At 38.1% G+C, this 21,378-nt stretch overlaps 1 protein-coding gene across 3 annotated transcripts in view; it reads left to right on the forward strand.

Annotated features, from left to right (window-relative positions):
• The window catches only part of PTPN21 (protein tyrosine phosphatase non-receptor type 21), a 34,743-nt gene extending 17,263 nt beyond the window's left edge, over positions 1 to 17,480 (forward strand). The window contains exons 8-20 of one of the 3 annotated variants that reach the window (XR_008462263.1): positions 1,145 to 1,232; positions 1,822 to 1,901; positions 2,977 to 3,078; positions 3,721 to 3,781; positions 4,301 to 4,385; positions 6,175 to 7,640; positions 9,871 to 10,008; positions 12,473 to 12,694; positions 13,216 to 13,344; positions 13,679 to 13,913; positions 14,496 to 14,656; positions 15,198 to 15,617; positions 17,285 to 17,480. Coding sequence is in view for 2 of the 3 variants with exons in the window: in XM_054161939.1 (XP_054017914.1) it covers positions 1,145 to 1,232; positions 1,822 to 1,901; positions 2,977 to 3,078; positions 3,721 to 3,781; positions 4,301 to 4,385; positions 6,175 to 7,640; positions 9,871 to 10,008; positions 12,473 to 12,694; positions 13,216 to 13,344; positions 13,679 to 13,913; positions 14,496 to 14,656; positions 15,198 to 15,326 (2,896 nt within the window). In the remaining variant the exon portion in view is untranslated. Of the gene's footprint in view, positions 1 to 1,144; positions 1,233 to 1,821; positions 1,902 to 2,976; positions 3,079 to 3,720; positions 3,782 to 4,300; positions 4,386 to 6,174; positions 7,641 to 9,870; positions 10,009 to 12,472; positions 12,695 to 13,215; positions 13,345 to 13,678; positions 13,914 to 14,495; positions 14,657 to 15,197 lie in introns of all 3 variants that reach the window. The other 2 variants (XM_054161939.1, XM_054161940.1) reach the window with 2 other exon arrangements.
• The last annotated feature ends 3,898 nt before the right edge of the window (positions 17,481 to 21,378 follow it).

The following is a 21,378-nucleotide window of genomic DNA, read 5'->3' on the forward strand; positions in this document are numbered from 1 at the left end:
TTTAATGTGAGCAGAATCTTGAAATCCTGTGGTCTAACAGTTACTGGAACTCGTGATGAATTTCTGGGGTTAGAGAAAGCAGCAACTATGATTCTTTCTACTATTGGTATTTAATACAAATTATAAATTCAGTAACACTGTCCATCACAAAAATATCTTCGTTGTTTACAGAAGAGCTGATGCCAAGTTCTTCTTAGTGTTGTAGGGTGGTAGAAGTGCCCTGCTCTGCTTTCTTGTGGGATGAGGCAGCAACGGCTCTGCTGTCTGACTTCATAAAGAAGCACTTAGGGTATTTGTCCATGCATTTCATTTATGTTTACATAGGCACTGCATACAGAATTCTTTGTAAACTTAAGAAAAAAATTGCACATTGAGGAGCATCAGAAAGTATTCATACACAATTTCAGGATCCAGTTTTCTGCCCAGTTGTTTATTTGCTATATGACTATGGGCAGTTCTACTGGGGATAGATACATCATGATGCTTGGGTGATGAAAAAACATAGATAAATGGCCCACTAATAAAAGTTACAAAGCCTGGGTTTTACTTCAGATTGGTTTAAGTAATTTCATAATTGTTTCCATAAATGCCTATGAAACAAGGCCTTAGATATGTTCTACATAAAAGTGGGGGCATTCATGTTTCTCTACCTCATGCATAGCTGTAGAAAATGCTATCAGCCACATCTGTATAATGAAAATGGAAGCCATAGAAATGTTTTTCTCCAACAGCACACTATAGAATACTCTTTTTAAAAAAGCAATGATACAGGCTTTATTTACACTAACATAAGTCTAGTGAATCAAACTGGATTTAGATTTAAAAGGAAGTTGAATAAATATATGGTGGTGTATTTGTTGCAATCAAACCTTTTCTTAACTGTCAAAATACAGAGTTCTAGGAAATATGTATAATAATGCCTTAATGGCTTTGTTTAATGTAGATATTTTTTCCCCCTAGAATGTATAGTTTGCTTTGAAACAATTAGGACATTATTATTTATTGGTAACCAAATTTATCTAAATTTGATTTTTAAAAATTTATTTTTTATTTAAAAAGAGCACTTGAAAGAATTTCAGGTGGAAAGCAAGACAAGTAATAAACATATTACTTGCCAGTCATGTTGTATCTCTTTTATCTCCAGATGGCACGATATTGCCAACATGTCCCACAATAAATCCTTTTTCGCATTAGAGCTGGCAAACAAAGAAGAGACAATCCAATTCCAGACTGTGAGTAGTACATTTTTACCTTATTATTTTCTTCATTAAGGCATCAATAATTAAAAACAGAAACTAAGATCTCTAATTTAACTGAGAGGATAAAACCTACTTTTTTACATATTTAGCAACTTTGAACTGTATGACTCCAAACAAGTAATACCGTCTCTGGCTAGCTTTCTACAGGAAGGTGTTAAAAATCTGGCCCTTTATGTTGGGTATGTAGACAAGTTTGGTTCCAGGTGGTCATAAACATTTTTATCCATTCCAGTAGAACTTCTAGCATGTTATTCTTACTTGTAAATCTGTGGCATTTAAAGATAAACATAGTTTTAGAGCTTTGCTGGAATGGGCCAGCAGAGCTGGCCAATGGTTCCTTGCAGAGCTAATTTTTGTGTGGCCTTTGTCAATAATAATAATGTTATTAGGCTAGAGTGCATGTTCAGGCCCTCAAAGTACATTTGAGGGAAAAACTAGTGACTGCAGTGAAGTTACATTAAAATAAATTGGTCAGTGCTGATTTAATCTTAAAAATGTTAGTAACTTGTCTGATTTGGTCTAATATGCAATTTTATTTGAATTTTTTAAATGTTTTCTTCAGGAAGATATGGAAACAGCAAAGTACGTGTGGAGGATGTGTGTGGCTAGACATAAGTTTTACAGACTAAACAAATGCAGCCTGTAAGTAGAATACATTAACATAACTCTTGGTGCCCTTAAAGCTTCCATTGGGAAGAGAAATATTTTAGAACTGTAATGTCCTTATTGGTAGTGATTAATGACTTGGGTTTTTTTTAATAATCTTTTGTGAGAAAATACTTACCAGTTCCTCAAATACATTCTACTTAACAACAGAGGACAATATTAGTGTTTGGCCTCTGTTGCTGGATCTCAGTGCTGTTACAGACTTTGGGGGCTGCTATTGCTAGAATATTTGTGAGCTACTAGAATCATTGGGATTTTGCCCTGGGCTTGCATGAGTTGCTCTGAAAGGACACTCTAGAAGCCTTTAAAAGAGCAGGAAGTGTATGTGAAGCACTCCTGAAATGTGCTGGACTGACAAGTGAGAGGTATGTGGTCCTTTGGATATCCACGGAATCCATGTAGCTCAAGTAGCACCAGCACAAAGTAAATTTAATACAATTCTTCAAATTAAATTTAAATGGGCTGATCACCAACTTGTAAATTGAGGACTGAGAGTCCATTTCTACAGCTTTCCTCAGCTGAATTATTTCAGTGAAAGAACAGAAAAATAAACCCAGTAGATATTCTGTCATAAAAGAGCTTGATTCCTAAATGTTCTGTTCCTTGTCTTTGTACATGGAAGATAGCTGTGGATAGATTGGTTCAGAATGTGCTGAGGCCAGTGAGAAGGTAATGGTACCACAGAGGAGTTGCTAGTGTGTTTAATGTTAATTTACTTTATAAGAATAAGGTTAATTTGGAGTAGGTCAGACCTTATAAAAACTTGTAAACCTGGAAGCCTTTTGAGGAAGATAAGAAATACAGGTAAAAGTAGTGCATTTGTGGGACTTGTGCACTGCTATCTGAATAATGCCAGTTCTATAGTTCTGTAATGAATGTCAGTCTCTAGGGTTGTTTATTTCAACCCTCTTACCACAACATGATTTTAAAATTGATAAAGTCTCTAAGGTTCCTTGTCATCTGGTCCTGCTGCTGAAAACTGTCTTATGCATGCCTGTATTACATTCTTTTCTTTTTTTTTTTTCTTAATCTGCATGTACCTTGTCTTTAGAGACTCCCTGGACTCTCCACCTGAGGAGGGCCCTCAGAAATCTTCCTTAATTCTTTCCCTTCCACGCTTTCCAATCCTTTCTCGTCCTTCACTTCCCAAAGGGTGAGCTGAAAAATCATCTTTCTTCCAGAAATCTGGCAGTTTCTGTATTTGCATTATTCTGCTGTCTTGACCTCTGTCTTGCTGCAAGATGCAGAATATGTCTGCAGTGTAGGGTGGGGAAAAAAGAGCTTTAGTTTTCTGAGACAACCCAAGAAATGAAGAAAATTTATGACTCTGTGCTTGAATGCTGGAACACATGAGTGCACATGCAGTACAGTCACACTTTTGAGTTCCTGTAACATCTGGAACATTACATTCTGCATTTATGTCTGGTTGTGTAGAACAGGTAATTTACAGTATGAGAGTTTATATGTGGTTCCAATTTTGAACTAGTCCTCAATAACTCCACTACTTTTTCTGCCCTGCTGCCCTGCTTCAGGGGTGTCTGCTTTTTATGCTTCATAGAAAAGAAGCAAAGAAATAAATGAGATTTTTTTGATCCTGGTTATGTTATTCTGCTTATACTGTCTGTGATGGTGGCTTATCCACAGAACTCTTTCCTTTGAGAAAGAGTATTTAACACAGGGCATGGCTCTATGAAATGTAAAGTGATTTTAAACTGAACTTGGAGCATGATCCAAGGTTTGAAATAGGTCTTGGTGGTGTAAAGAATAATTTCTCACCATAAAATTTCTTCTGTAGGCAAACTCAGCCCGTTACAGTGAATCCTGTCAGAAGGCGCTCTTCATCCAGGATGTCTATGGTAAGGAGAACAAACGGTTTTATGGTTGCATTTTTATGGATTTAAGTTCACATTAGTTTCAGACATGAATTTCTTCCAGTAAAATAAAATGAGCTGTGAAAAAAGATGAGTCTAGGATGTGAGGAACTGTTTCTGACTTGCAGAGAAAGCTGCTATGTAATATCTGAAAAAGGGAACTAAAATAATTGCAATGAAAGATACTTTGAATGCTTCTGTTCCTAGTTTTATTGCTCTGTCTCTAGGAAACTTATCTAGGAGACTGTCCTAGACATCAGATGGCAAGACAGAGTCTTGGATTGGTGGTGTGTGGTTTTGTGTTCTTTTTAAATTTTTTTTTTATTCATGTCCTCATGGGAGAATCTTACATTGCAGATTTGGAGATGGTTTAAGACTACAACTTTGTGTATTATATTATATATATAGAATACGTGATGTATTATATAGTTTAAAAAATTGTTGACTTATTTCTACATTCAGTCTTGAATCTCTAACTAACAGTAAGATGCTTGTTGTTTTTAGCCCAAGCCTCAGCCTTATATGATGCCTCCACCACCTCAGCTGCATTACAATGGTCATTATACTGAACCCTATGCATCCTCCCAAGGTAAGTTTGTTAAATCCAAGGCCACACTACACAGCTTTAGAAGGTAAAATCTTTCATTCACATTTATATCTACATTATCATAGAATCAATAAGTTTGGAAAAGACCTCAGAGATCATCAAGTCCAACCTGTCACCCAACACCTCATGAGAGCTGAGTACATTCATGAGGTGAACACAGGATAGGTTTGTACTACAATGCTGACTGAAGTGTTTGCTGCTTCTGTAGGCATACAGGCTATTGTGAAGTAGAATCAAAGAATGGTTTTGGTTGGAAGGGACCTTCAAGATCATCTAGTTCCAATCTCTCTGCCGTGGGCAGGGACACCTTCTGTTAGATCAGGTCTAGATCTAATCTAAATATCCTCTCTTTCAATTTCAAACCATTATACCACTACACTCTGACTAAGAGTCCCTCTCCATCTTTCCTGTAGGCCCCTTTAATACTGAAAGGCCACTTTAAAGTCTCCCTGGAACTTTCTCTTCTCCAGCCTGAAAAACTCAACTTTCTCAGCATATCCTTACAGGGGAGGTGCTCCAGATCCCAGATCATCTTTGTGGCCCTCCTCTGGACCCGCTTGAGCAGCTTCATGTTGCTGAGGATCCCAGAGCTGATGACTCTGCTCCAGGTGGAGTCTCACAAGAACAGAGCAGAGGAACAGAATCAATCCACTCAACCTGCCAGCCATACTTCTCTTGATTTGCTTTCTGGGCTGCAAGTGTGCATTACTGGTTCATACTCAGTTTTTCCATCAACATCTCCAAGTCCTTTCTCCATAGGGCTGCTCTCAATCCACTCATTCCTCAGCCTATATTTGAGCTTGGGATTGCTCAGACCCAGGTGCAGGACCTTGCACTTGGCCTTGTTGAATTTCATGAGGTTCACACAGGCCCACCTCTCAAGCCTGTCAAGGTCCTTCTGAATGGCATCCCTTCCTTTCAGGGTGCTGATCACATCACATGGGTTGTAGGTGTTGGCAGCTGTAACAGTTTAGCAGTCTTGCTGAGGGTGCACATAATTGGACCGTCTGTGTCACCAACAAAAATTGCTAGAGAGTACCAATCCCAATATTGACCCCTATGGAATAACACTCATCACTGGTCTCCACTTAAATGTTGAGCCATTGACCACAGCTCTGAGAAGTGACCATCTCGCCAATTCTTTATCCGTTGAATGGTTCATCTATCAAATTGAAGTCTCACCAATTTAGGGACAAGGATGTTGGTTGGGGTTTTTTGGGTGTGGTTTTGTTTTCTTGTGTTTTTAAGGTCATCTGGTACTAGGGGTAGAAGAGTGAGGTTTTTGTTGGTTGGTTGTGTGGGAGTCTAAGATTTTGATGATTTTGTTTATTCTTTGCTTTTTTTCTTTCTTGCTGTTTAAACTGATTTCATTAGATTAGTGTAAACCCTGATGCAGGTGTTCTTTCTTTCAGTTAGTGTGATTTAAGACTGATACAGATTATAACTTGGATTGAAATTTACCAAGCCTATCCTAAACAGAAGAAAACCTTTCTTAAACTCAGACGTTTTCCAATAGGAATTTGCATCATCTAAGGGAACATAATGAGTTATTCTGCTGTAAAAATATCTTAGGTATCAACTATAACAAAGCTGAGGTGTTACTTGCATTGTTGTGTTTAGTTTTATTTTCATTGTTTCCTTCTCAATTCAGTACATAGCTGAGAATAACCAAGGTTTTCAAGATCTCAAACATTAGTTAACTATGTCTTAATAAGGGATATTTTTCTTTCATGTCTTGGATATAAAGACTGTTTTTAAACTTTACTTTCAGATAACCTCTTTGTGAGCAATCAGAATGGATACTACTGTCACTCTCAGACTAGCTTGGATAGAGCCCCTCATGACTACAGTGGTCGGATCCGCAACGGTAGTGTTTATAGTGCACACAGCACAAACTCCCTGAACAACCCACAACATTACTTGCAGCCGTCCCCCATGTCCTCTAACCCAAGCATTACTGGAAGCGATGTCCTCAGAACTGATTATGTCCCATCACACAGACACAGTGCACTAATACCACCTTCGTATCGGCCCACACCAGACTATGAAACTGTAATGAGACAACTCAACAGGGGAATGGTGCACACAGATAGGCAGAGTCATTCAATGAGAAATCTTAACATCAGCAATTCATATGCTTACAGCAGGCCTGATGCCTTAGTTTACAGTCAGCCTGAAATACGTGAACATGCTCACTTTGCTTCCCCACAATCTAACCATTATCCATTTAACCTGAACTACAGTTTTCATAGCCAATCCCCCTATCCATATCCCGCTGAAAAGCGCCCAGTTGTTGGGGCAGTCAGTGTGCCGGAGTTGACAAATGTGCAGCTCCAGGCTCAGGACTATCCAGCACCTAATATAATGAAGACCCAAGTCTATCGACCACCTCCCCCATACCCATACCCAAGACCTGCAAATAGTACTCCAGACCTTTCCCGACACATCTACATTAGCAGCAGCAATCCAGATCTTATCACAAGGCGAGTGCACCATTCTGTCCAGACATTTCAGGAAGACAGCCTGCCTGTGGCACATTCTCTTCAGGAAGTCAGTGAACCTCTAACATCAGCACGACATGCTCAGCTGCAGAAAAGGAACAGTATTGAAATAGCAGGCTTAACTCCCACCTTTGAAGGAATAAGAATTAAAGAGAGGACCATGTCAGCTTCTGCAGCAGATGTGGCTCTTCCAAGAATTATCTCGGAAGGGTCACAACCCAACATTCTGATGGAGAGAACAAAGCAAAAAGAAAGCGGGCAAGAAGAAAGTGTGAACTGTGATCATAAGAAAACCCTTTCAGATGCCACTATGCTGATTCATAGTAGTGAGGAAGAAGAAGAATTTGAAGAAGAAAGCAAGGCTAGTTCATGTCTTTCTCCTCTCCCTGAAGATCAAACCCAACTTTCATCTGTTATGGGTGGTTATTCTCATGATTCTGTACTGAACTACCCTTACAGCTCTGTTGCTTCATCTGCTGGCCCTTTGCATATTCTTGAGCCTAAATTACATATTACAGAGACAGAAAAAAGAATGAAAGATATGAGCCCTCCTCATTTACTAGTAGACAGCCAGGTACAGAGAAGAGGAGAAGGACTGCTTACTCCATCGATGTCAGAATCTGATCTTACAACATCAGGGAGATACAGAGTAAGGAAAGATTCAGTAAAGAAGAGACCTGTGTCTGATCTTTTGTCTGGGAAGAAGAATATTGTGGAAGGCCTTCCCCCGCTAGGTGTAAGTGGATACTGTTCCTCTTGGTTTGGGTTGTCTTGCAGTGGGAGTTGTGTGGGTTTTTTGTTTAAAGTTTGGAGTTTTTTAATCAACTTGCAATGCTTTTAAAACATGCAATTTAAAAGCTATCATAAGCGTGACCTTTATTTGTCTGATTTTCCCTGATTAGCTTTGTTTAGCTTTTATCTGCTTCTCTGCCATGTGTTTGTATTGTCCTCCCTCACAAATTCAGCTGTGCCGCCTCCACCTGGTAACCTGGCTAGCAACTGTAGAATGAGCTAATGTAAAGTCAGTTCTAGATACCAAATTCTGCCCTAGCTATCCTGATCTGGAACAGATACAACTCTTTCCATTCCAGTAGGAGCTTTCTTATCTTCCTTTCACTGAAAAATAAGGTGTAGCTGAATGTTTACTTTTAAAAATACTTGCTTTGTTTTTCTGATGTAAGGAGGGAGACCTGATGCATTAGGCAATAAATTCTTCCCTTGCATTCACTTCTTTCCTCCACCCCTTCTCCTTTTTGTGTCCTTGCCCTTTTCCTTACTCTTCAAGCTGTTTTTATCCCAATAAGGTATTTCTTACTGGCTGTGTTTCTTTCTCGTACTGCAATCTTACAAAGCCATAAATAGTGAACAACTGCAAGTTTCACCTTCCCTGTAATTCTCACCTCATAAAAATATGATCTGTGTGGGACTGTACAATTTCACCACTCATTTTGCTTTAAACTTTTGGTCAGATTTGTGTACCCTGTGGCATACTTCAGATGCATGTTTTGCATGTAAAAATTGATCATTGCTAATTTTACCTGCCAGAGCTAGTATCAAATATTTTTCTGGACAAACTGGGCTGCAGTGGAATTACTGTGTAAATGCTGCTGTAGTAAATGTTACAGATGCTGCTGCAAAAGCTAACGTATGTGAAATCTGCATCTAAGTAATTACTGCTCTCGCAGGTTTTTGTCGTGTCAGACTTGATATAGGTGGGGTTGATTGCAATGAAATGAACTCTCTTCAGCTTCAGTTCGTATTACATTTTTGTATGTTTTTCTAAATCTCCTCCCTCCTGTTATGTAGATATAGGAAAAAAGGTGTTAACTTGCTCCTTGCGTTAGTCAGTATTTTGTTCTCTGAAAGAGACATTTTCAGCCACTGATGAGTCTACAAAAATTGAAAATCACACCTTGCCTTTTTCTTCCTTTTATACTGAATTCCATTTACATTCCTATGTAAATGTTCAAGTCAACCACTGCAATTACGTTGTTTAAAAAGTTCAGTAAATTACTTTCTAGTTTAATAATATTTAAGAGTTCCATTGCATCATACAGAATATTACCTTTTTGTATTTGATATTGGGGTGAATATTCTGGTTAAAAAAAAATATGGCTTCAGCTACTGTTTGTGCATTTTGCTCTTCAATGAACTCTTACTGGTGTGTTTGTATTCACTTTTAAATGTGGTCTCATCCTCCTAGATTTGTTTCTTGTTCTTTACTACCATTTACTTTTGAAAGCAGTGGTTATCATTCAAGCAGCATGTACACTCACATTTTCAGTGTAATTATGTTGACAAGCAAGCTTAGCAACTGCAAGAATGATGCATTTTTCTCTTAGAATTTAAAAAGAATAATTTGAATGTATACTTTCATAAAAAATGCCCTTGAGCATTTCTCTCAACTGATGAGTGGTAACTTAAGTAATTTAGATTCATGGTTTGGTTCAGGGCTCAGATCTGTCTTCAGTTCTGTGTTCATGTTTTGTATGTGCAGTTTGTTGGAAACTTAGTTAAACATTTAACTGTATTCAAATGTTTTAAAGGTATGTGCTCATTGTTCTGCCTGCTTGTGGTGAAGAGAAATGCCTGCAAACTGAGTAGTCTAGTAAGGAATAATCTTTATGTATTTTGTGGTTGGAAAGTGATTTCAAATCTGTCCAAGAATGTTAATTATCCAGAGTTGTCACCTCAGTTGTGAGCTTTGTAGGGAACAATATTTGTCATTCTTATGCAGTTTCATTAACCTGTCTGGAATGAAGACAGACTTGTGTTGTGTCCTTGGAGGAATGTAGTCCCACCACCCTAATCTCTCACTGCAGTGCTTATCAAAAGAAACAAAATCAGAGCTGTTTGCAGAAGGGGTCAGAAAAGTATCCTTTACTTAATTGAACTAATCTGGTTTCTGCTTTATAACTTCATTGGCTGTTTAAGAATATTTACAAGTTTTGGTTTTTCTTTTCTAGGGCATGAAAAAGAACAAAAATGATGCAAAAAAAATAGGGCCTCTGAAGCTAGCTGCCCTAAATGGACTAGCTTTGACCAGAATGCCTCTGCCAGATGAGGGAAAGGAAGAATCAACAAGAGCAACTAATGATGAACGGGTATGTTGGAGTTTTTTATGCATGATTTCGCTGTTACACTGGTGAGTTTTAGAAATGTGTGTGAATGGTGCTTTATGTTGACATTAACATGCTTCAGTTTCAAAGCAATTCAAATCCCGAGAATAGAAACAAAATTAAGAACGAAGCTTCTAATTGATGTCATCACTACAAGTATTGGGTATAATTCAGATTTTTCCTTAAGACTGAAGATGAGAGTGGTTCAGATTATAGACCATGCAAATTAACTAGTATCTACTGATAACATTTTTGTGCCAAGTCTTTCTGATATTTCTTTTGAGTTTTCCAGGCTGAAAATGTATGAAAATTAAAACTCTGAGTGTGAGATTGAAATTAGTTGTAATTATTTGTAACTCATGCAGGGTTTTTAAATAAATTTTGTAGTTAAATTGCATCCCCAGGGTGCAGGTTGTGTTTCTGTGTTTTTCTCAGGTGAATCTCTGAAAATATAGATAGATGGAACTTGTGTGATCTGCAGAAATTTTAAATGTGGTAGAAGATCTGAGATCACTGAGAGGACATCAGATTCTAGAATTTGAGGACCCTTCCTTGGGAAATGTAAGACTCTGTCTGCTTGTGTCAGAGTAAACATCAGTAGACATACTTCAGCCTGCCCCATGTATCATTAAATTGGTGCAGGAAAATGAAATACAGTCTCTATATGCAGCCTGTGATGGGCTGTGTGGAGCAGTGCTGTCATCACACAACTGACCAGGGAGTAGCTAGATACACCAAGGTCTGTTGTGACCATTGTACATTCTGCAACTAGTGATCCTCTTAGAATCCATTTCTGAGCGTGGCTGGGCATCCTCACCTTCAGACCCCGCCTAGCTCCATTTGTTGATGGTCACTGGGCAGTGATTAGAACCTGAAAGAACAGTCCTGCTTGCACCAGATGCAGTTTTAAGGAGCAGGCTATGACAGAAATTCAGTCACATGGTGGAAATTCAGCCTTGGAGTTTGAAGGCTTGGATTGAGATCTATAGGACGGATTGACTGTTTCGTTTTAACACAGTTGAAGTTCTTTTTGAACTACATGTGCGTATATATATATTCCTTAAAGAAGCTAAATAACAAAGATTAACATTGTATTATTGAGATACAGTTCTGCATTTAGTACCTATGTTGGTTATTTTGGTTTATGTCTACAATCTCTTCCTGGATTGATCTTTGTTTAATTCAACCATATTATTATTCAGCTGGTTTTGCCTAGAGTGTTGAGGTAAAAGAAGAGTCTGTGATATCAACTGATGGAAGAGATGTCACTATGCTTTCTCTTCAGACAGTTGTGCAGAGGCAGAATAGATACAATGAAACCGGGTAATTCCTAAAACAGTTCAGAAGAGGCAGTGGTACAAAAGGAAATCCAGCCTGCAGATATTTTAGAAGACAACTTTCAGGTCGATTCAGTGCTTGTTTCATGTTATTGTTAGTTTAAATGAGGGAATTTAGGCTAAAGGTAATAAAGGCGTTTGTACAGTTGATGTATTGATGTGCAAATTGACTGTGATTGAGGTTTTACACTTTCCTCTGCAACATTTGGCAGGGGTTACTTGATACAAGACACTTTTCTGACTTGATACCGCGGAGCAGTTGGTGTGAGAGGCTGGGGACATGTGACATAGATGAAATTTTCTGGCTGAAATCTTACATATTATTCCTCTAATTATTGTTGGCAAAGAGATGCTGAAATTCCAGAAGTGTCTTATGATTTAGAAAGAATTTGGTTTCGCAAGAATAAATTGGCAGGGCAGGGAGAGAGGGAGCAGCTTATTAAATACACCATATTGAATTATACCAGAAAAAAAAATAATTTCTAAGTTTGTAACTCAGCTGCAGCTACAGGTTCTAAAAAGGCTTTGCTGTTGTATGGAAAGTTGAATGCCTTTAGCCTTGGAAAACAGAATATTGGCAGTGAATTACTAGCTTGACTGAGGCAAGTGTTTTGTTTGACACTTTTAGAGGTTTTTTCCCCCATCCAAATCAGAAAGTTGACTTAATATTTTTAATGTTTCTACTACAAGATTTAAGGAGACCTTTTCAAATGATGTAATCTAGCATGCTATATTGAGCAGAAGGATTAATAAGTATTTCTTGTTCAAACATGGTTTGTAGTATAGTATAGCTGTCTAGTTTGGCCAAACATTTATTTGCCTAAGTAAGGTTTCTTTTTAATAAAAACAATGAAGTAATTTTTCCTTTCACCAGTGGTATCCACAGTTTTTTGTGACTTGATGAATTATCACAGGTTTCTTAGTTATCACTTGAACAAAATTTCTGCTGGTTAGGTTTGCTTCTGATTTATTCTGGTATGTTTGTGGAAACATTAATAGCTGGAAAAGCATCGAAAAATTATGGGGGAGAGGAAAACACATATATTTTATCCTTCCTGAACGCCCTGTTAAAATAGGCTTGCCTTAGAATGTGACTTTGTATGGTTATGCAGTGTAAAGTTCTGGAGCAGCGGCTGGAGCAGGGGATGGTGTTCACTGAATACGAGCGCATTCAGAAAAAAAGACTTAGGGATGGCGAGTGCTCGATAGCCCGGCTTCCCGAGAATGCCGAAAGAAACCGCTTCCAGGATGTCCTTCCTTATGATGATACCAGAGTAGAGCTAGTCCCCACCAAAGAAAATAACACGGGTTACATCAACGCATCTCATATCAAGGTGAGAGAAACGCTGTTAGAGAAATACTTTTCAGTTCATTTTGTAACTTAAAAATGGGTTCTTGGTTTTGGTTTGGTCAGATGAGAGAGAATCCCTCCATCTCTCTTTTTCTGCAGAGGTTTCTCTGGGGAAAGAAGGAACCTATTTTTCCTCATTACATGGAGTAATGGAGGGCTAATTACTGAAGAGGTCTGCATTTCAATTCTGTATTGATCTTCTGTCTCCTTTCTCTGTCTTGCCTTTCTGTGGCTCGGTACTAACAAAAGACATGTCCGTTGTTCCCATCATTAAGAAGACAAATAGCTTTGTAACAAATCAGGATCCTTTGCATTGATTATGGTATTTTTGAACTTCAGTGATAATTCTTACTGTGTTTTCCTCTTCTGTACTCTGAGAATAGGCTTCTGCAAAGTTCCTGGGGTTTGTTGTGTTGGTTTTTTTCAGTTTGTGAATCTTCAAGTAGCTGACCTAAGAAAAGAGAGTTTTCAATAATTACTAATCTAATACCTTTCTTTTTACAGATCTCTGTTGGTGGCATAGAGTGGGATTATATTGCTACACAGGGCCCTTTGCAGAATACATGTCAGGATTTCTGGCAGATGATCTGGGAACAAGGCATTGCCATTATAGCTATGGTGACGGCAGAGGAAGTGAGTATAAACTGAGTATAAACTGAGTCAGGTTTCTCCCCCAAGTTCCACGGTGATTTTTTTTTTTTAATAATGTGTGAGAGGAAGGGGATCTTTGCTCCAGCAATTAAAGATAAATTTCTAGTGTCTCCTTTGCCATTCTATCTTGCTTTCCTTGGCAGAAAGATGTAAATTTGAAAACTCTTCTTGCTGGAAGGTTGGTTCAGTTGGTGTACTCAGTGAGAAACCATAAGACTGTAATAGTACTTACTAGAGGAGAAGTACAGTTGGTACAGGAGCGTTAATTATATGAGTGTCCTTGTGTTTCTTGTTAAGCAAATGTTTTACTTTTCAGGAAAGTGGACGAGAAAAAAGCTTCAGATACTGGCCACGCCTTGGTTCAAGACACAACACTGTAACATATGGAAGGTTTAAGATTACCACACGATTCCGTACTGACTCAGGCTGCTATGCAACTACGGGTTTGAAGATTAAGCATCTTCTCACAGGACAGGAAAGAACAGTTTGGCATCTGCAGTATACTGACTGGCCAGAACATGGCTGTCCAGAGGATTTAAAGGGATTTCTCTGTAAGTAGTTTCTAACAGCTTTGGTTTGAGGGTGGTTTTTTTTTTTTGTTTTAATACCTCCTAAAATGGCTGCTATATGTTGTGTAAAAGGTTTCTGTACAGCAGCAGGAGATACTGAATTTTATTTTTGGTGGGAATATACCTGCCAGTTTGTTAAAGTGACTAGCCTGGATGCATTCTTGTGTGGCCTTCCCTAGGTGATCCTGCTTTGGAGGGAGTATTGGACTAGATTATATCTATAGATCCTTTCCAACCCCTGATAGTCTGATTCATGCAGATTAAAACATAATTGCATCACATACTACACATTGGAGTATGTTCCAGCAATAGCAAGGCGGCCGTGAGCTGTCTTTGGTGGGCAATAGGGGAACAAGGCAAGGAAAGCCTTACAGAAGTTAGACGACCTTTATAGATCTGTATTGCTTTGGTTGGGATATGACTTGTGATTTATACAGTGTGTCATTTTGCTGTGGGATGTCTTTTGTTAAATTACTACTTTCCTGGTGGACATGCAGGGTAATAACATGGTTTATGGGGCTTCATCTCTTAAATTTGTTATTTTTATCTTGTTGAACTTAATAGCGTACTTGGAAGAGATACAGTCAGTGCGGCGCCATACCAACAGCACTGCAGATCCTAAAAGCTTGAATCCTCCTGTCCTGGTACATTGCAGTGCAGGTGTAGGACGAACAGGAGTGGTCATCCTGTCAGAGGTCATGATCTCTTGCTTGGAGCACAATGAGGTGATCCCTTTCTTTCTTGTGCTTTAATTTGCTAGATGCCTATATTCAAGAACATGCTTTGAGTTTGTTATTAAATGCTTTGTTGTTCAGTGTAGTGTATCAGTCTCAGCAGAGGACAAAAGGAGTAGTTCAATAGAATAAAGCCTGGTCCTATTAGCTTTTAGCCAGAAGTGAACAGCTATTAGAGTGTTTATTAATAATACAGTATGCCAGATGAGACTCAACAAACTGATTGCTTCATTTTGCACCCCTGTGCTAGCACTATGACAGACTTTTGCAGGCAGTAGATTTGTGAAGATCACACACCCCATGAGTTAGGCAAGTTTAACATTATACATATTTCACAGATGAGGCAGTAGGTATAGCCAGTAGTGTAGTGCCATCCATACTGCAGACATGAGCAGTGAATTGTCAGAGCTGAAATTAGAGCAGCTGATTCTGCCCCTAGATCACTAGCACTGTTCTGAACCTCCTGCTGAGAATGTGCAAACCATTTTCCTTGTTCACCAGTCACTTGTAATACTTTGTTCTCTTCCTCCAGATGCTGGACATCCCACGAGTGCTGGACATGTTGAGGCAGCAGAGAATGATGATGGTGCAGACACTTTCACAGTACACTTTTGTCTATGGAGTTCTCATTCAGTTTCTCAAAAGTTCTAGACTTATATAATCCCTTCCACTTCCTAAGGAATACTGCAAGAGGTTACAGAAATAAAACTACGGTTGTACAGGCAGACCTGCTCTCACTGGTGTTTTCTGCACATGAGGAACCACACAGTAACCTTTTAGGGCTGGCATGTGACTGTTCAATGTGTGTCAGTGTAGCACTCACTGTAGAGCAGGATCTTTGCTGGACTGAATTTTTCCCATGTTCAGCTGCAGTCATATTAAGGAATGTTTTTACTTGTACCGGTCTGTAGTACTTGCATATGCTCTTTAGAGTGCTGTTACTGTGAGCAAAGTAAGTATCTTATGGAACGGAAGTACATGGCACAGTTCTACTAACATGATGTTTTATATTGTAATGGTTAACTGTGTGAAAGCTAAAATCTGTAAGTGCACAATGAGGGGAGAAACCTGCTCCTTGGGAATGTCAAGGTCTTACGCAGTTTCATTCTGCTTTCAATTTTATATTTAGAACAATACATTTGTATTTTTTAAAGATAGCTTTTGGTTTCCTCTGGTTTACTCAGCAAAACTTGCAGCTCTTAAATATTTTAAGCTGCTGCTTTAAGGACAGTTATTTTTATAGTCAGCATTTTTTAATTTAAAAACAAAACAAAACCCCACAACAAAACACACAACCAAAAACTTTTATTATAAACACTGTAGTATTTTCAGGGGAGAAGTAACAATGTTTGAGCTAACTTTTGAAAAGTAATGCATAAAGTACTAGGGGAAGCTATTGGTGGTTACAGAGCTGTGTAATAAAACTGACAAGTGAAAGATGATGTTAACTGTCGCTAACTTCCATCTGAGTGGAGGATGTTAACCTGTAACAATATTCCCGTTATCTACAAGGTTATTGGAAACAAATGGATGAGCAAAATTACATATTCAGTATTATTCATGCTTGGAGAACAGTTTGATTTTTACTGGCTGAAATCAAAGCGGACGCAAATGTTTAAGCACTTTTCTTGCTGTTATTTATGTAGTTAAACATAGAAACTATATTAATGCATTTTTTTGGTAGGGTAATGTACCATTATTAACCTGTTATTTTAGGAAGAGCCTTTTAAGTTGATGAAGTGGGAGAACCAAAATAGGAGTAAGAAGGTGCATGGTGGCAATGCAGGAAGGATTGTATGAAACAGAAAGGAGGCGTGGCAGCTATGATTGCTGGTTTACACAGTGCAAAGGTGACTGTTAAAAATGTTTGTGTTCTCAGTTATGAAAGCCTTTAAAGCACTGGAAGTTTCTGTAGAATCCTCTCGATTGTTTTGTCAGTACCAGAAAAGATTTTGCTAATGCTGTGCAGTGTGGCAATGAAGAATATTCACAGAAGTTCGTTGAAAAGACCTGCAGAACCTAAGTACTTCTAGAGGTGACAGTGGAGATAGGGGTATTTTAGTAGCTGTGCGTGTGGCCGAGCCAATGGACCTGAAGGTGAATTGTGTCTGGTAAATTCCATTTGTCCCATGGGTCTGGTCTAATGACAGTATCCCTAAGTAATCCTCAATCTTGTGGTTTTCAAATGGAGACAGTGTGGATTTACCTGCCTTTTCAAGTATTTTGAGATGCTGAGTTGAAAATGCCGATTCAAAAATGAGCTATTAGTTTGTAGGTATCTGGTTTAATTTAAAAACATGCCTGTGGTAAACCAGTCTGTAGGCATGTTGAAGGTCCATTTCCCTTGATACCTGCTTAGCAAAATGAAATGAGACTGAAAGGATTTTTGTTTGTTTGTTTTGTTATCGCTGGTGAAATTATTTTTCTGAGCTGTAGCAAGAGTTTGGAAGCTATTATGAATAGTTAAACCCTTTTCAAAACAGTAATTGTTTCCCAAACAATTAATTAAATATAATAAACAGACTGCCTCAATTTCCTTCATAATAAGCTACTTGCACAATGAAAAACACATGGCCCACAATACATTGTATTAATCTGGTGCGTGTTTTCTGCTTTCAGGCAGTCTGAATTGTTCTACTTGTAACTGCCAAATGTGAAACTGGAAGTCTAGAGGAAAACAGTTACTGAAGTCTGATTCTGTATACATAAATCTTGCAAACAGACCAATTTGACATTACCTGTGTTAACAGAAGTTTTGAAACAAACGTGCTTAGCTATTTGTATCATGCTGTGTTTTCAAAATGTTACTTTTTTTGTTCACAGTCCACTTCTGTCTTTGGAAATATTTTTTAATCAGAAGGTATGCTCTAAATTGTAGCTTGGACCATTTCCATTGCTGAACTTTGGACTGTGATACTGTGATAACCCGGTACATGTGGCTCTCAATGAGATTGCATACAACCACCGGTTCAAGCAACAACTTTTAGCTATTCAGCAGTAACTGGGATAGAACACAAGCTGTGAGGCATTAAAAGGAGCAGTTCAAACAAGTAATTTAATCAAAAACTTGAAGGATTACATGAGGAAATGTGTATCTTTTGGTGTTCTCTTTTGGTTTGCTCAAAGAAGTTGTACGTGTGCTTTAGAGGCAGTTGCTCTCTAATCTGGTAGTCACAGTCTCAATTTATTAATTTTGTTAAGCATAACACTGCTACCTCCTCTACTTCAGCTTTCAGTTTCGTCCACCAGTGTCCATTTTTGCATTAATAGGTTGAAACTCAATAGATTTGGCTTCATGTGAGTTTTCCTACTGAAGATAGCAGGATTGCTTTGTATGTAAGCATGTGGCTCCTAGTGAGCACTGAAAATGAGCAGTTTGTGTTCTAAAGGATACCAAATGGAAATAGATGTCATAGCCTCCTGTAAAAAAAAAAAGTATCAATTTTGCAACCATTGTTTAGATTTTTCTGTTAAGTTTTAAAAGAAAATTCAGTTTTTTTAGCACTTTGTTCTGAGCCTTGAAAAGGGATGCTTTTTTTCATGCAGCTGCACTGAGTGCTTCATGAAGTGTTGGACATTTTAAGAATATTCACTGTCCAAATCCAGTAATAGTGTTAGTTGGAGGTGGATTTATTTGTCAAAAGCTTAAAATTCCACAGTAGGCCTGTCTGTTTTGCCAAATGTGCTTCTGTTTTTATGGGGATGAAACCAGATAGTTATGCAAGATTTGAGTTGTCTTTTTTTAATAAGAAAAGTTGTATGAAGACATTCTTGCAGTAAATGGCAAAGATGATACTAATCTCTAGGCATATCAGAGCTCTCAGGGATAAATAAAGGTGCTATATACTGTCAAGAGACAGAGTTGCCTATCTTTGGTGGGCTAGGTGGAAAAATGCTTGTAAGGATTGAATTGGGAGAAGAACTCACAAATTGTAGTAAGGGTTTCTTCACATTTGATTTATTTCTTGACTGCTCCAAGGAGAGAGATTTTGGCCAGTGAATCTTTGCAGACTTGGGCTAGCAGCTCTTCTCTAAGAACATAAGTCTAAGCCCTACTGATTGCAAAGATGTCACTGACTTAGCAGGCTTAGCTGTAGACTTCAAATCACTCCTCACCCTGTTCTGTAAGGAAGATGCTTCACAGTTTTGTGTAGCACTTCTGCAGCCTGCACAGCAGTGCTCTCCTTTTTCTACTGTCCCCCATGAAGAGCAGAAAAAGTTTTATACCACAGTATCATTCTCATTGTGATACCTTTTGCACAAGTGAACAGTGAAAAATACAAGTGTAGGGTGCTGTGATTTATGTCTAGAATACCTTTAGTTTGAAGCAGATGAGCAAAGAAGAGCTCCTATAATTTCTGGAGATTAAAAGCTGTTCTAAGTTAACCATCAGCATTTAGGGGAAAAAAAAGTAAACTAAATGACAACTAAAAGTAAAATAAATATGTACTAAAATGGAAAAAAATCTTGTCATTTTGAGCAATTCCTTTTTGGCTGCTCTTGTAATCCTGTGTATCTTTTTTTTGAAGTGGATGACATTTGAGACAATTTTCTCAAAAAAATAGCTTTTTGAATTTAATAAGTAGGGCTATGTGAGGCTGCTGCTGTATTTTTCTTGTTGGAGCAGCTGTAGAATTTGAGTGGCTCATAGACCTCCGGACCAAACTTGGGAAGTGCAGGGTTGTTTATCATACAAGCTAGCTATGTAATGAGACCTCAGATTTTATATCAGTTACTAAAACCCTGGAATTTAAAGTAGTGAACTCATTACTGTATTTCAACACATAGTTCAAATTCATAATTTAAAAGAAGCAACAGTTGCTAAGATCTCTGGTTTTTAGAGTTTAAGGGGTTTGGGGTTTGGCATTGTTGTTTTTTCAATACTGTGAAGTCATGCAAAGCCATAGTCCAGTCCTGCAAGATGCAAAATTCCTGCAGTTCACCCTGATACTGTAGGAATTAAAATGGGCTTATTGCCAATGAAAGCTTGAGCCTTTAAAGCACAAATACTCATATGTCTCCTTTAAATTTAAATACAGATTACAAGAATTAATCAAAAGAATGCAGCAGGAATGTGCAGGCATGAAGCTACAGCAATCAAAGGAAGAGTAGCTAAGATAGTTTGGAAGAAATTCTCCTGTGAAAGTATGAAATATTGGAAGTAGAGTGAGGATTTGAGGAATGGCTGGAGGCATTTGGAGGAGGCTTTGGAATCTCTTGTATCCACAATAGAGCTTCTGATGGGTATGATTCATATGATATGTTTTTCATGGCATGGTAGGGTAAGTGAATATGTAGTCATAGGAATTATTTTTACTGGCTTTTTAGAATGTGATTTTTGAAACTCCAGATATTTTTCTGAGAGGCTCTGTTATTTTTATATATCTTCATTTCCAAATATATTCAGTGTAATCTCTCAGCTCAGCTTCTGTTTACTTACTAAAGGTCAAATTTTTCAAGCCGTGCTCTCTGGTTTTCCACATGTAAAATGCAGAGGGAAATAGGCATGCATGCGATTTTGCAATGATAATTTCTGATGGATGCAAGTTAGAGGATTTTAAAGTCTAAACACTTTATGAATTCAGCCAGGCATTTACAGTAGGTGTGAAATGCACCATGTTAAGGCTGGGCTGAAAATCAGGCCATTGTAATGTGCTTAGAAATCATGTCCCAGTGCAGCATTTACAATACACTGACATTAAAATTATATAATACTGTGCTATGGTAGGGGAAAAATATCATGCTCTTTTAAGAGCTGTTGTAAACATGTCTGTAAAAAAAATAAATAAAATACTTGTAGTAAGCTATTGGGGACCAGCTAACTTGGTGCATTCTGTTGGCATTGCTTGTGACTTGAAGGTCCACAGGGGCTTTAAACAAAGATTTTGTTAATTTCAATGAGCAGTTCAAAAAACAGTTGCTAAGTGGCCTTCGGTTCTATTCTTTGCTACTTTCCGTATGATGCTGTGTTAAGTGGCAAAGAATAACCTCCAGTATATATTTGTTCTTTAGAAGTCTGTTTTTCAGCTCTAAATAGGGAATGAAGATAGAGTGAAATGCAAAGATCTAAGTGAATAGAGTTCAAAACAGATCCAGCAAGTTAGAGAGCAAGTCTGTAGATACCACAACATTATTTTGGTTCAGATGTGTGGCAATCAAAACTACCAAATCATTAATTTTATGACCACAGTTTCAGAAGGTGCCTAACTTTATTTATAAAGGGAATTTAAAGGCTGTTTTTCCATTTGGAAATACTTAGGTAAATTTAGGAGACTTCAAATATTTTGCAAACGTCATCAGTTTTTAGAATGATAGGAAACACGATGGGGAGAAACTATGCAGAATCCTCTAGTTTGTCACTTTGCCAATCCTGGATAATTCTGACAGAGACAAGGTGTGTGCTTTCCTTTGGAATGCCCACCATGCCTCTTGTCTTTATGGCTGGTGTCGGGGGGGTTAGATGAAAATTTTAGAGGCTTGACCTAGCAAATCAGTAAGTATGTACACTCCTGCACAATGCTGAAATCTCTTCATTTGCTTAAAGAAATGGGGTGTTTGAAGTCCTTTCAGCAGTTTTGTAGGATTGAGTCCTTAATGTCAGAGGAATGCAGCATCTGGCTTCATTTTTTTTTTCCATTTTCCTTTGATCCAGTATGCAAGGATTTAAATGGGACTTTGTTTAAAGAGTAGCAAACATGAAGTATTATTTTCTA

This window comes from Dryobates pubescens, chromosome 5 (assembly GCF_014839835.1).
Source record: "Dryobates pubescens isolate bDryPub1 chromosome 5, bDryPub1.pri, whole genome shotgun sequence".
NCBI lineage: Eukaryota > Metazoa > Chordata > Aves > Piciformes > Picidae > Dryobates > Dryobates pubescens.